Raw genomic sequence first — 13296 nt, 5'->3', positions numbered from 1 at the left:
TCTCCTCTGAGTAAATAATCGGAATCAATTTCTGTCTTCCAACAATTATCAATATAAACACTGTTCCAAATGTGAGCTACAAGCAGGATTTGTGTTATTTCATGTCATTCCTTTTTTCCCTCCAAAAAGGTTAAAAATCTGTAAAAAAAATCCCAGCCAGTACAATACAGCAACACCTGTCCCCCTCACAAGTGTTGTAGTGGTACCAGTTAGAATAACATTTGTCTAGATTTAACATTCCTGCAGCAGAAATATTTGTAAGCACTTAATGTGCCCTCTTAAAAGATCCTGTTACTATTGTACAAGTCTGGCAAGTGTTAAGCACCACCTCAGGTTGATTCACTTTGCCTCTCCTTTGAGGTACATCTATGCAATCCAAATTTGCAACTACTGATTTTTTAACTTCACATTTCCATGGCTACAGTATTTTTGTTTGTTTGCATTCATTATCAAAATAGCTGCTAAAGCTAGTCCAACCCCTAGACTTGGAGGGCCACAGGGACTGAACTCCTGAGCAATTCCAGAGAGGAGTGGGGCAAGTATACGTCCCACTGATGTCACCGACTGTCCAACACCTAGGAGCGTACCACTGGCCTCATTCCCACCAATGGTCAACTCAAGATCAATGATACAAGTACGACCTATAGTAGTTGAAAAGGCTAAGAATGTGGAAGACAAAATGACCAACCATATGCTCCGTGCTGAAGCATACAGGAGAATCAATGTGCAGGTAAGAGTGCTAGAGTGCAACAAAATTCTGTATGTATTGTGCTGATAGAGTCTTGTTATTGGTCCGAGCAGACAACCAGCCAGGACTCCAAGTGCACTGCTATAGCTCATTAGGTATCCAGCAAACAAGGGTTTCAGCCCAAATCTCTCCTCCAAGGCCAGGCTAAAATTACTGTAGTACAGCAGAATAGCAACAGACATCAGCAACCGCACTAAAAATATATCCCACAGATCAGAGCACGCAATTCCTTTAATCCTCTTCAGCACTGTTGTAACTTGGATCCATGGAGACTGGAAAAGACTGTTGCTTGCCACAGCTCCATTAGTTGCCGATTTCAAGTGCAGGTCATGATTTGCCTTTGCTGAGAAGCTGTCTGTTCCTTTTTTTCCTTGTTGACATTCCCTATTGCCAGTGTTTTCTTCACTCCAGGGTAACATCCAGACAAGACCTATACAGATCAAGAAATTAGCTGATTTTATTCAATTGCATTAATTTTACTTGGAAGACATTAGCTTGATTGTAACCATGTACTCAGTGTAAAGATCAAAGTTTAAAAATGACTTAACAGAGATTTCACTTTAAAAATTTTCAAAGATTAAGTCTAGTGCTATTCACAGTATCAGTTCAATTTTAAATGCAGTGCAAGCAAGGAAGAAATACACCAAGATGCCACACTCACAACGTATAAACAGATCTAAAGGCTAAAGCTGATTTCTGGTCTTCCTGTATCTGAATGTAAAAGTGATACATAGAATACAAAGGAGAAGCACCTGGAGGTTAACTGTTTCAAAACTGCCACCCTTCCACATAGGTTCAAATTCAAAGGGTAATACTGGTAGACAGAACATGTATGCCATATATGATAAACACACTATGAATACAAGGTATTAGAAATAGTGTAAAAACACAAAAGTGAGGAATGAAGGCACCCAAGATGCAAAATATGGTACACAACTTACCAGCATTCAGAAGGAAGATACAGGCACAGAGGAAGGATGTTTGATAAAAGCCATCTTTCAGCTCTGTCAGGTAGCCGCCAACAACAGGCCCCAGAATGAAGCCCACACTGGAGGCTGCATTGAAGCGTCCCATCACTAAAGGGCGGTCTCGCTCAGAAACCAAGTCGGAAAGGAGAGCTTTAGAGATTGAGAGTGTGTGCTTGAAGATACCTGCAATGTAATATAAACAAAATAAACATATATTGCTCAGTCCAAAAGATTAAAAATGACAGAAGCTATCTGAAATATCAGTGGTCAAAATCTACATGACTGGTATGCTAGAGTCCTGCAGCTGCCATCCTGGCTGTTCAAGGATTTGGCTTAGGTGATTTTGATCAAGGCAACCAGTTCATGCCTCTGCTCAAAGTTATGCTCCTACAGCCCTGCTGAAAGGAGAAGTAACTAAGCTGAGTGTTGAAGCACACTAGGAATACAATAGCCACTACAATAGCAACTTGTGGATGGTTAATGGTGAGGTAGGAACAGCTTGCCTGAATATGAACATAGCTCTGTACCAACTTTGCTGAGTATGAAGATTTCCAGGATTGTAACACACCAATTTCTATGGGAAACTAGTGGGTGGCAGAAGAAGGGCACAGAAGGGTAAGCAGACTGCAGGAATATTAATAATGCTATCTTTTACATTCCTTCCCTCTGACCAGGGCAATGCTATCACAGTGCTACTAGGATTTAGAAGTATTATTTCTACTAAGCAGTCAAGTATCAATTAAATAATTCATTAGCAAATTGTCTTTAAATATTAAATATTAACAGCTCCTGAATCAAAACTATGGGCCATAAAAGTGGCCTTTAGTAGATGTGTTCGAAGTAATAGCAATGCTTATTATGACAGAATATAGGCAATAGGTGTTTGATTATTTTAAGAACTCTGAAATGAACCCTGGCACAAACTGTGCTGCAAACATACACACTTTTGTAGAACATATTCTGTTGAAGCAGTGACATAAAATTTCAGCCAAATACTGTAGTGTCACTTTGAGGTATATTTTCAGCAAGAGAAGAAACAGTAATGCATATAATTCTGTTCTCTACTGCAAATGCAGGTCAAGATTTCCAGCAGTTACCTGGTATGTTGTGTACCTGTTATGACTAAACTTACAATAGCCTCTTTCAAAGTACTGCTATACTCCTCATATAATTCAGCCATTCAAGGTGGCATAAAAGTTGTGACAGTTGTTGAATATACAGTTAACCTGGTTTCAGTTGGGTAGAGTTCATTTCTTCCTAGTAGCTGGTACAGTGCTGTATTTTGGCTCTAGGATGAGAATAATGTGGATAACACATTGATGTTTTAGTTTGTACTAAGTAAAGGCCTCTTCAGCTTTTCACCCCACCTTGAGTGCCCCTCAGTGAATAGGTTGAGGAGCACAAGAAGTTAGGAGGGGGTACAGCAAGGACAGCTGACCCCAATCCCCCAAAGGGATATTCCATAACATGTGATGTCATGCTCAGGACATAAAGTAGGAAGAAAGCTGGCTAGGGACCACTGCTCATGAACTGGCTGGACATCAGTTGGCTGGTTGTGAGCAATTGTATTGTGCATGACTTGTTTTGCGTATTATTATTTTGCTTCCTTTTCAGTCCTATTAAACTGTCTTTATCTCAACCCACAAATTTTACATTCTCCCTCCTCTCCCACCCCCTCTCCCCCCGCCTGATTTTCTCCCCTATACCGCTATGTGTGTGAGTGGTGTTCTTAGCTGCCTGCTGGGTTAAACCACAACAACATTTCAAGTTACTTTCAGGAAAAGGTCACGAGAATACTTCGATTTGTGGAGACTTTTCAGTTACTAAGGTTGGTACTGCTGGGTGATGATGCTATGTAGCTATCTACATACCATGTTTTTCCTAGTAGTAATTCTCAAACTGCAACTATGGGGAATTTAAACTCCAAAATCCCATGTGTTTACTCACCTACAGGCACCCTAGAAATGGCAAACAGGAACACAGTGGTGGATGCTCCAAGAACGAAGTAACCCAGAGCACTGAGAAGAATACAAGCAAGCAGGGAATACCGTCTTCCTACTATATCACTCCAGCAGCCCTTTCACAAATCAGGAAATTAAGATTAGCTTTTTAAAACACTTAACTATGTACAGTGAACAACCAATACTTCTACATTAAACTGAGAAAAGAGATGAAAGGACTGTCAATGAAAGCTTAATAAGTTTATTACACAACATTCCTAAGTGCTTAAATTCCTGAAGTCACAAGCAGAGTTCTGTCCTGCCACCAGTGCACCTGCTGAAACTATGATTCCATTTAATGTCATGCATAAAGCTTTTTAAAAAATAATTTTCCTCTTTTAAAAATACAGTCCTGCAATATATATCATGAAATAGCAGTAGTAAGGGCACTCTGAAAATGTTATTACAACCAACCACTAATATTTGTTTGCATCAATGGTTGCAATGTATTAGATACTTGCTGAGCATCCTAAAACGAATGATCTTAGCTATGAGGAGTTTGTCAGCTGAGTGCAGACAGGGAGGAATTATGAGAAGAGCAAACAGTAAACTTGCGTTTAACATTCTTCAGGACAAGGGGTAATGGGTTCAAACTTAAACAGGGGAAGTTTAGATTGGATATAAGGAGGAAATTCTTTCCTGTTAAGGGTGGTGAGGCACTGGAATGGGTTGCCCAGGGAAGCTGTGAAAGTTCCATCCCTGGCAGTGTTCAAGACCAGGTTGGACAAAGCCTTGGGTGAGATGGTTTAGTGTGAGGTGTCCCTGCCCATGGCAGGGGGGGTGGAACTAGATGATCTTAAGGTCCTTTCCAACCCTAACTATTCTATGATTCTTGTAAATCATCTTGATACCAAAAAGGCAACAGGTTTTTTGAGAAAGAAGGCAATGGTCTTGCAGTTCAAAAGAAAATGCCATAAGATCATAGAAGCAAATTATTACAGGTGGCATACCAAACAGTTTTTTCATGAGATGCTCAAAATCTCTTCTCTTAAAAAGGCTAGGAGGTATCAGGGCAATATTAAAGGTGCTCCTGGCTAAGGAGGGATCTAAGGGATTGACAGGTAAAGCATATATTCAGGAGGTTTAGTCTCTGCACTCTTGCTTAGATTAGGATGTAAAAAATCAACAGCTAACAGAAAACAAAACCAAACAAAGCTCAAAGATGTATTACATTAATTTAAATGACAAATTACAAGGCATTGCTTGTTAAGCAGGGAAAGCAAACTCTAGGTAACAAGCTCATGAACAGCTGACTTGTGAGACTGCTTTTTGGACAGGCTACCACACTGAAGGAAACTCCAGCTTTACTAGCACCAACACTGAAGAAGAACCCTGTGTGACTGCAACATACTCTGTAACGTATTTGAGACCAAATCTGGATTCTAGTTTTTGACCAAAGATCGTATTCTGTTTAGTTCTGAAAAATCTGGCAATTTCCTAGAAATGAAACAAACACGTTCCATGCAAACTAAAACCTAGATCCTTCAAGTAAAAATGCTTAGATGAACACTATAAATGTTTTCAAAACATCAAGAAATGCTATTATTAACCCCACCCCTTTTCCCTTTAAAATCCATAGAAATACCAACATGTTCAGAAATGCAGTGTTAGAACTCACCACAAATGTGCTGGAAAATAGTTGCATTATACCATAGAGAGATCCTAAAACAAGCAAGTAAAATTAACAACGTTAAAAATTTAACTTCATTTTTAAGAAAATGAAAACCACACAAAATTTTAAATGGGGCAACATGAAAGACATTCTGGAAATAATTTACTAGAATAACAGGAAGAGGGAGCAGGACAAACCAAGGGTAGAATTTAGCACATAACCAAGGACTCTCACAGTTTAAGCTCAGACAGTAACTCAGAACCTTTCTGGGTAAGTTTGAGAGACCTGAGCATGACACAAGAATGACATGGTGGTTGCTTCCACCATGGTAAGCACATGGCACTTGCCTTGGCAGGTCAGTGGGAGTGTGATACAGTCAGTCTGCCCGGCCTTCCCGTATTTGTACTTCAGCCATTATCCTCCACACCGGAAAGGCTTTAACTGCTTGGCTTGCTTAATTGTAGCACATTTCACATCCATGAATGACCTGGGCAATACTGTCCATTGTTAAGTCCACCTCTTGATCATGAGCCCATCTGTATGTTGCATCTCTGCCTTGATGGCCTGAAGTGTCATGGGCCCACCATGGGCTAAAAATAATTCACCCTTATGTTGCCGATCTAAATTCATTTGAGCCACTTTAATCTCAGCAGCTTTATCCACCTGTTGGTTGTTCTGATGTTCCTCAGTGGCCCAACTCTTCGGTACATGAGCATCTATGTGGCATACCTTCAACACCAGGCTCTCCATCCAGGCAGTGATATCTTGCCACAGTGCAGCAGCCCAAATGGGTTTACCTCTGCGTTGCCAATTACACTGGTTCCATTGCTGCAATCACCTCCATAGGGTATTTGCTACTATACACAAGTCAGTATAAAGTACTGGCCATTTTTCTTGTTCAGCAAAGTGTAAGGCCAACTGGATGGCTTTCACCTCTGCAAAATGGCTTGACATGCCTTCTCCTTCAGGAGTTTTTGCACTTGTCATAAGGCTTACCATACAGCTACTTTCCATCTCTGATGCTTTCCCACAATACGGCAAGACCCATCAGTAAATAAGCCATACTGTTTCTCACATTTTTGATGAACTGCTGCTTAAAATAATACTCAACTCAGCACAGAACCCAAATTATTCATGAAAAGTGCTAAATTTCATTCAAAATAAAGGATGGTAATAAAAAGCTGAATAATAGAGCCCATGTCAACCACATAGCTATAAAAAATATTACAAACCATCAACAGAGCCATAAAATATAAACAAGAACTTCAAACAACAAAAATTATCAGTTATTTTTTAAGATAAAACTCCAAACTTTCAGAATTTACTTGTAAACACTAGTAAAGACATTAAATATTTTGCCAAAAGACAGCTGCAAGAAATTTAATCAAACAGGGAGCAATCACAGGCTTTGTAAAGCTCGGGAGAACCAGCTACAGAAGTACTGTTTGCAAAGCCTGTAAATAACAATAAAACTAAAAACAACACCTCTGGCTTACAAAGTTGCTGAGCTGTGAATTCTTGGATGCTGAAAAAGCACCTGCACAAGTACTACTGCAAGACTTGCTTGTTCTTTCCAAGACTGCTCTTTCCCAAGCACTGTCAGCATGCAAGTCTGGACAGGTCTTTGCATCTAACAAAGTATGGCAGTTTTATTGGGAAATTGGCCTTACTTTGTATTATGCTACTAGCAAGGAAGAATTATGTTACAACTTCCAATCTGCAGTAAGGCATAATTCAGGTCATATTATCTTATTCTTCAGTAAATCAGTCAAGTACTGCAACTCACCTATTATACCAGCAACTGTATGACTTGCTCCTAGAGATTTGATATGAAGGTTCATCAAAGGAACAACCATGCTCACACCAAATAAATCCTGAAAAGAAGGCAGGAAAAGTTTTCATAAATGATCACGTTTACAAAGATGATGGCAACCTGGCTTAGTAACAGTCGATATTAAAAAAGTTCCATAGCAGTAGAAGATTAAAAGAATTCTTTTCATGGCCAATGTGGTACGTTCTAACTTTTAAAATGCATTCAATATGTACTAAATTGCAAAAACACATAAAGGAGTTAAAACTATGGAAACAGCAATCTTCTTTCCCCTGTCAGATACAGTAATTTTTAAGATATATATTTAAATATTCCTTAAATATATACTAAACTTTACCTGTTTCACAAGAAAAGTACTTGGTACCAGTATTTTAAATTCAAAGTGGTTTGTAATTTCAATTGCCTACAAATAGTTTTTATTTGGGCAAAGACAGTATACTTGTAAAATCTACAGTATTTTAGCTCTCATCCACAATGGGATAAAGCTATGGTAGATCTAAACCTACCTACTGTCTTTGTGCATAATTTAAGAAATGTACTGAAAAGACAGACACATGGGGGGGGGGGAGGGGGAAGCAAAGCTTAAGTCATAAATGTTTTGTAAGAGGAGGGCAAAGGTCACTGCCCATCCTTAGCAGTAGAAGAATCTCCTACTCCTTTTGATTTTTCAACTTTTGTTAAGCTAACCACATCAACTCAGGAGTTCTTTTGCTACTATTACCTGGCACAGTATATGGTATCCTATATCAGAGCAGAACCTTACAGACTTAGTGGAGTAAGATCACCTTTTATCAAGGACTACTTGAGCTGAAAAAGTATGAAAGCTGAAAAGGCTTTAAAGCCCCATAGCCTGAATAACTGTAACAATGTGCATTGCTATGTAAATTCTCACAGGCTGTCATTAAGTACCTTTTGATGGTTGAAATTGAGGCTTACAAGGTTAGAATCATTATTAAATATATTAGCTCCAGCAAACAGAGCACACAGCTTATGAAGATCTTCAATGACACAATCTTAGGTGTCCTCTACAAACCTGAAGAGAGGTTCAATGACTTTGTCCAGGTCATCAATAGAGACATCCAAGTCTCCAAATACATCCTGGCAGTATTGGACTTTTATAAGCATATAGGTAGAGCAAGACCTACTAACCAGTATCCTCTGATGGGTAGTTATTTCTCGTTTCACCTATAATGTCTTAGGTCAAATAATAAATACTCTGTATTTGCCTGGTTACAGGAAGCTTGCGTAACAGGCAACAGCTCTTCATTATGATATTTCACCATAAGGTGCACCCTCTAAAAGGATACTCACTTCTTGACTGATTTCAGTGTGTATTCCAGCTCAGTGTCAGCACACTTATTACAGGATTGGAGAACCACGGTACTTAAGTTAGCTAAGAAGCAAAGCTTATTCTAAATGCACTCTTTCCTAGAATATTTGGTCCAGGACACAAATCAACTGCACTGTTTCTACGTCCCAGCCTAAAGGTAAGCTGGGCAATATATCCACATTTCACGGTCATACTCATTTTGTACTCATTTTCCAAGTCAAACCTTTTAGCTTTAAATTCATTAAATAACATTTTCCTGAGGCTCATGGATCACTACAAAATACAAGCCTTCTCTAAAAATCGCCCTCCTCCCCTCACCGAAAAAGCATGGACTTTTTAACTTATTTTAATTTACATCAGCCACTGGTATTTCAAGGAAACAGAACAGCTCTGACAAGCACAAGGCAAGACTTAGCTTTCAGGGTGCTAAACTACTCCGTTGTATTTACAGAACGAAAACCATATCCGTATATGAAGCTGCACGACTGTTTGCACGGGTAAGACAACACAGTAGCAACCAACCAATACCACTACCAACATTAGAACTGCAAGAAGGCGGCAGGTGAAGGGATGTACTTCAAACCCAAGCCTGATCTGGTGTGCGATGGGCCGGGGGTACCGCTACCAGCCGGGGTCCGAGGGTGCCCGCGAGATTCAGCCCGGCAAAGGCCACGGGGAGGAAAGTACGGGGGCCTATGGGGACAGTCCTCGGGCTTTGCAGCATCTCCCGAGGGGACCTCTAGGCTCCGAAACAAGCTACGGTCCCATCGCCCTTTTCCCATCTCTAACACGGCTCCTACCACGGGGCCCGGCAGCGGGCCCTGCGAGGTGGGGATGGGAGGATTTCCCTACTCAAGCAGAGCTGCCCGAAGGAGGCCGCACCGGAAGAACACCCCCGCAGCCGCACCCCGCCTCCCCGCTTACCAGGAAGCCCACCGCGTAAAGGCACCGCACAAAGCGGCCGGACGTTGCAGCAGCAGCCGCTGCCGCCGCACTTTCCGAGGCTCCCCGGCCCCCATCCTCGTCCTCCTCCTCCATCCGGCCAAATGCGGCCGCGGACCGGCGCTCCGCAGCGGCGGCGCTGGGCATGCGCAGTGTGGGGGGCGCGGCGGGTAAACATGGAGGTGATGGGGTAGGGGGGAAGTGGCAAAGTTTGGTGGTGTGATTGTGTTAATGGACGTACTCTCCGTGTTTCCTCTTTTTCAGGCGAGGAGGAAGAATAAGGATCCTTGCCCCCTCCTCTGCTACCCTGCAGGACTTTGCCCTTCTTGGCGTTTTCTTATGTGGAGGGTTTTGCAACCTGTGTATTCAGGGCCTGGAGCTCGAAGGAAAGCAGGAAAAGCTAGATAGGGTGGAGGGCCTTTGGAATGGGAGCGTGGTAACTGTCCCATTGCACCTTTCTGTTAGTTGCTATACAAATACAACTTTTGAACCTGGGCATTGCCGAGCCCGCCTTATCCATGCGAAAGGTGGCTATGCCTCACTGCTGCCTCTTGGGCCTCTCATGGGATTCAGCCAGGTGCCAGGTGTTTCTGATGGCAGCGTTCTCCTGCCTTGTTGGGTGGTTGGTAGTTGTTGTACTGAGCCAGGGAAGAAGGGCATCCTTCTTTATCCTTGGCACATGCACAGCTGTGCTGCACGTTGTTAAAGTCAGGGGTAGCTGGATTGTGCAGAGCTATTATATTATAACGTATTAGCATCCAAAGTAGTAAAACAACATTCTCAAATCTCTCAGATGCACAGGTGGAGTAATTGTGACATGCAAAATACTGTGTCCAGCTTTGGTGTCCTCACTACAGGAAAAATATGGACCCATTGGAGAGGGTACAGAGAAAGTCTGAGAGAATTGGGGTTGTTCAGTCTGAAGAAAAGACTTTCGGGAGATCTTACTGTGGCTTTTCAGTTCTTAAAAGGGACCTTTAAGGAAGATGGGGAGAGACTTTGTAGCAGGGCCTGTTTCAACAGGACAAGGGGTAATGGTTTTAAACTAAAAGAGGAGAGATTCAGGCTGGATGTGAGGAAAAAAGTTTTTTACAGTGAGGGTGGTAAAACTGGCACAGGTTGCCCAGAGAAGTGGTGGATGTGCCATCCTTGAGAGATTTTCAAGGACAGGATGGATGTGGTTCTGGGCAGCCTGATTTAGTTGAAGATATCCCTGCTCATTGTAGGGGGATTGGATTAGGTGACCTTTGAAGGTCCCTTCCAATCCAAGCCTTTCTGTGATTCTGCAGTTTATGTTGGAGGTGGAAGGGATTTTTTCCTTATATATAGCTGCTAAGCTGGGCATCAATGAAGGGACTGCAGTTTTAAATACTTTTTTTAAAAGAAACAGATGCTTTAATTTGTTTTTAATTATCAGGAAAGCTTTTGAAAAATTATAATGAATCACATTTTAAAAGTTACCCCCAGTTGATAAAGTTTGAGAATGATTAATCAATGACTGGCAATAGGGTAACTTCAGTTTTGTCTTCATGTTTTCAGAAGACATAAATATTACAGGATCAAGGGTCTTCAACAGATTTAGGTCGCAAAAAAGTAGAAGGGAATGTGGTTTTCCTTATGATTATGAAGAATTAAGCTTAAGAAAACCCAACCAACCAGCCAAAAAATGTAGAAAGCAAGATGTGTGCCTCTATATGCAGCTTATTCATAAGACACTAAGGCAAAGTTTAGTCTAGCATATGCATAGGGAAAAGATGTTTTCAGAATCTACAATGATTTGGTTATTATCCCAGTGGCTGTGATATTTTATAGTTGGCTTAACCAATGCATACTATTAATTTAGCTCTCTGAGGCCACTTTGAATAACAAACCCTCTCAGTGAGAGAAGGCATTATGGGAATTGACAGTATATTGTCTGCTCAGTATTGCACTATGTTTTAGTCATAGTCGTTTTATCTGATACAAGAAGTGGAAAGGGCCTGAAGATTTATCAGCAGAAATTTAAGGAGGTGGATGATTAAAAGATATTGCAAGAGTTTAGGTACTCTCCCTGAGGTATAAGGCAGATTGAGTTTTGTGCAAACACTGAGCCCAGGTGAAATTTTTGAGGTTCTGTGTAAATGTCAGTCTGTGCTATAAGTCTCAGAAACTGGATTTGGCAATTCTGCATTCTTCTTGGATTCTGAAGATAAAAATGATCTAATGTAATGGGGACAAATTATTGTAGGCAAAAATATTGGATTCCCTGACAATGAAACTGTTCCTTAGTTTTGCCTATTATTTCAAGCAGTCTCCATGCAGAATGCCTTGTAAAGCAGAATAAATGGCTTTTAAAGAGAATAGCCCACTTTTTGATGCTCCAATAACAGTGTCAGTGCAAACTGGGTGTCCAAGAACAAAAATAATTTAGAAAACATATAGATGTCACTTCCTTTAACACATCTTTTCCTGCTTACATACTGGCAAGCTTAATCAGATCATTAAAGAATTGTGCATATTGCATGTTTAGTTTTGTATAATATGTGAGAAAAGCGTTAATATATAGTAACATGGCAAATATCTCTTGCATTTGAACTGAAGGCAAGTGGTTCCTGCAGCCTTGAAGGTTCTCACTCATGTTCTGTCACTGCAATTACAAAATTTAAGATAAAGGCTCCCAAATAAATCTGAAGATGAAGTTCCCAAGTAATGTGATGGTATGACTGATAAAGGAAACGAGTAACAGATGAAATGCAGAAGAGAATTTATCACAGTCTTAAGGAAAACAGAACCAGTCTTAATATCTTTGGGGGCAGAATTTCACAGTTGGTTGATTAAAGTACTGTCAATACAGTACAGTTACATAGCTTTAAGGTATTTGATTTGTTGCAGTTTTAAGGTGTTTGACTTGCTACTGTATGATTCCTAAAAGGCAGTAGAGCAATACATACTCAGAAATAGCAAACAGCATGTGGCTTCAGAATTGTTTGGTATGTCTCCAGACTGTATTTGTGAATGGATAATCTTCCCTGATGAGGGGGTAGATTTCTGCATAGTCTTCTAATATCTGACCCTTTTTCCATGACCTGGAAAAAGAGATAGAATCAAAATTATTGATTTTTATGGACAATCCTAGCACCAGGAAAATTAGGCAGACTGCTGATACAAGAAAATCTGAGCATTTAGCTTCCATGATACATGTAAGTATTCTGACTGGAAAAGCGCAGCTACAAAGAAAGAATGATGCACACTTAGGAAGTGTACCCCTCTGTTGTGGCAGTCAGTGATTATGAGATGAAACTGGTAGTCATAGTAAATAACCAGCAACCAGAAGTTTTTATTGCTATTCTGTAGCCCAAAAAACAATTTTGGGCCATATCCATCCTTTGATAAGAAATAGAAGTAGTGGAAGTAAGCTAGGAAAACTTTCAGTATGTTTGTATCAGTTATTTGGTCTAAGTATTAATGCAACATGGTATCTAGTTCAGCTGTCCTAATTGAAGATCAATGTTGAATAAATGGAGAGGGTTGGGAAAAAACATGCTTTAATGGCAGTAAAAATTTTTCTTACAGTTTTGGGCAGCCAGAGATCAGACTGTACTTAGCCTTGCCTCAAATTACGAATGGGAGGAGAACTGGTTTGCTGGAGAATGTCTGAAGTTCAGTTTGCTAATGAGGAGAAGGTGTGAGGGATCTGCAGCCCTTTACTACAAACATTCACTGTGGTAAATGCCAAACAAGGGGTTGAGACAGCTGTGTCTGGGTGTGCTCCAAGTCATGACAAAGTGGAAGCACTGGTGAAAGTCATTTGAAATCTAACAGTTTTGGAAAAAAGAGCCTTTCATTCCTTCAGTGGGGGAGAAACTGTTAAACCTTATAAGTTCTT

At 40.7% G+C, this 13296-nt stretch overlaps 1 protein-coding gene across 3 annotated transcripts; it reads right to left on the bottom strand.

The window, feature by feature from the left end:
* Nucleotides 1-269: 269 nt before the first annotated feature.
* MFSD9 (major facilitator superfamily domain containing 9) lies at nt 270-9492 on the bottom strand. 3 transcript variants are annotated; one of them, XM_057422257.1, is made up of 6 exons: nt 9414-9492; nt 7115-7202; nt 5335-5378; nt 3664-3793; nt 1690-1899; nt 270-1178 (listed from the first exon to the last, which is right to left on the bottom strand). In XM_057422257.1, the coding sequence occupies exons 2-6, from the start codon at nt 7182-7184 to the stop codon at nt 388-390; spliced, it is 1245 nt and encodes a 414-aa protein (XP_057278240.1). In that variant the 5' UTR covers nt 7185-7202; nt 9414-9492; the 3' UTR covers nt 270-387. The 3 variants fall into 3 exon arrangements, with proteins under 3 accessions (XP_057278240.1, XP_057278241.1, XP_057278242.1); XM_057422258.1 differs by lacking the exon at nt 9414-9492 and adding an exon at nt 8471-8667; XM_057422259.1 differs by lacking the exon at nt 9414-9492 and adding an exon at nt 8193-8213.
* Nucleotides 9493-13296: the final 3804 nt, after the last annotated feature.

Source organism: Pezoporus wallicus, unplaced genomic scaffold, assembly GCF_028554395.1.
Source record: "Pezoporus wallicus isolate ANWC-B61680 ecotype Strahan unplaced genomic scaffold, APGP_CSIRO_Pwel_v1 contig_5785, whole genome shotgun sequence".
Classification (NCBI taxonomy): Eukaryota; Metazoa; Chordata; class Aves; order Psittaciformes; family Psittacidae; genus Pezoporus; species Pezoporus wallicus.
The sequence above is the reverse complement of the archived record's forward strand: the minus strand, read 5'-3'. Positions and strand labels throughout refer to the sequence as shown.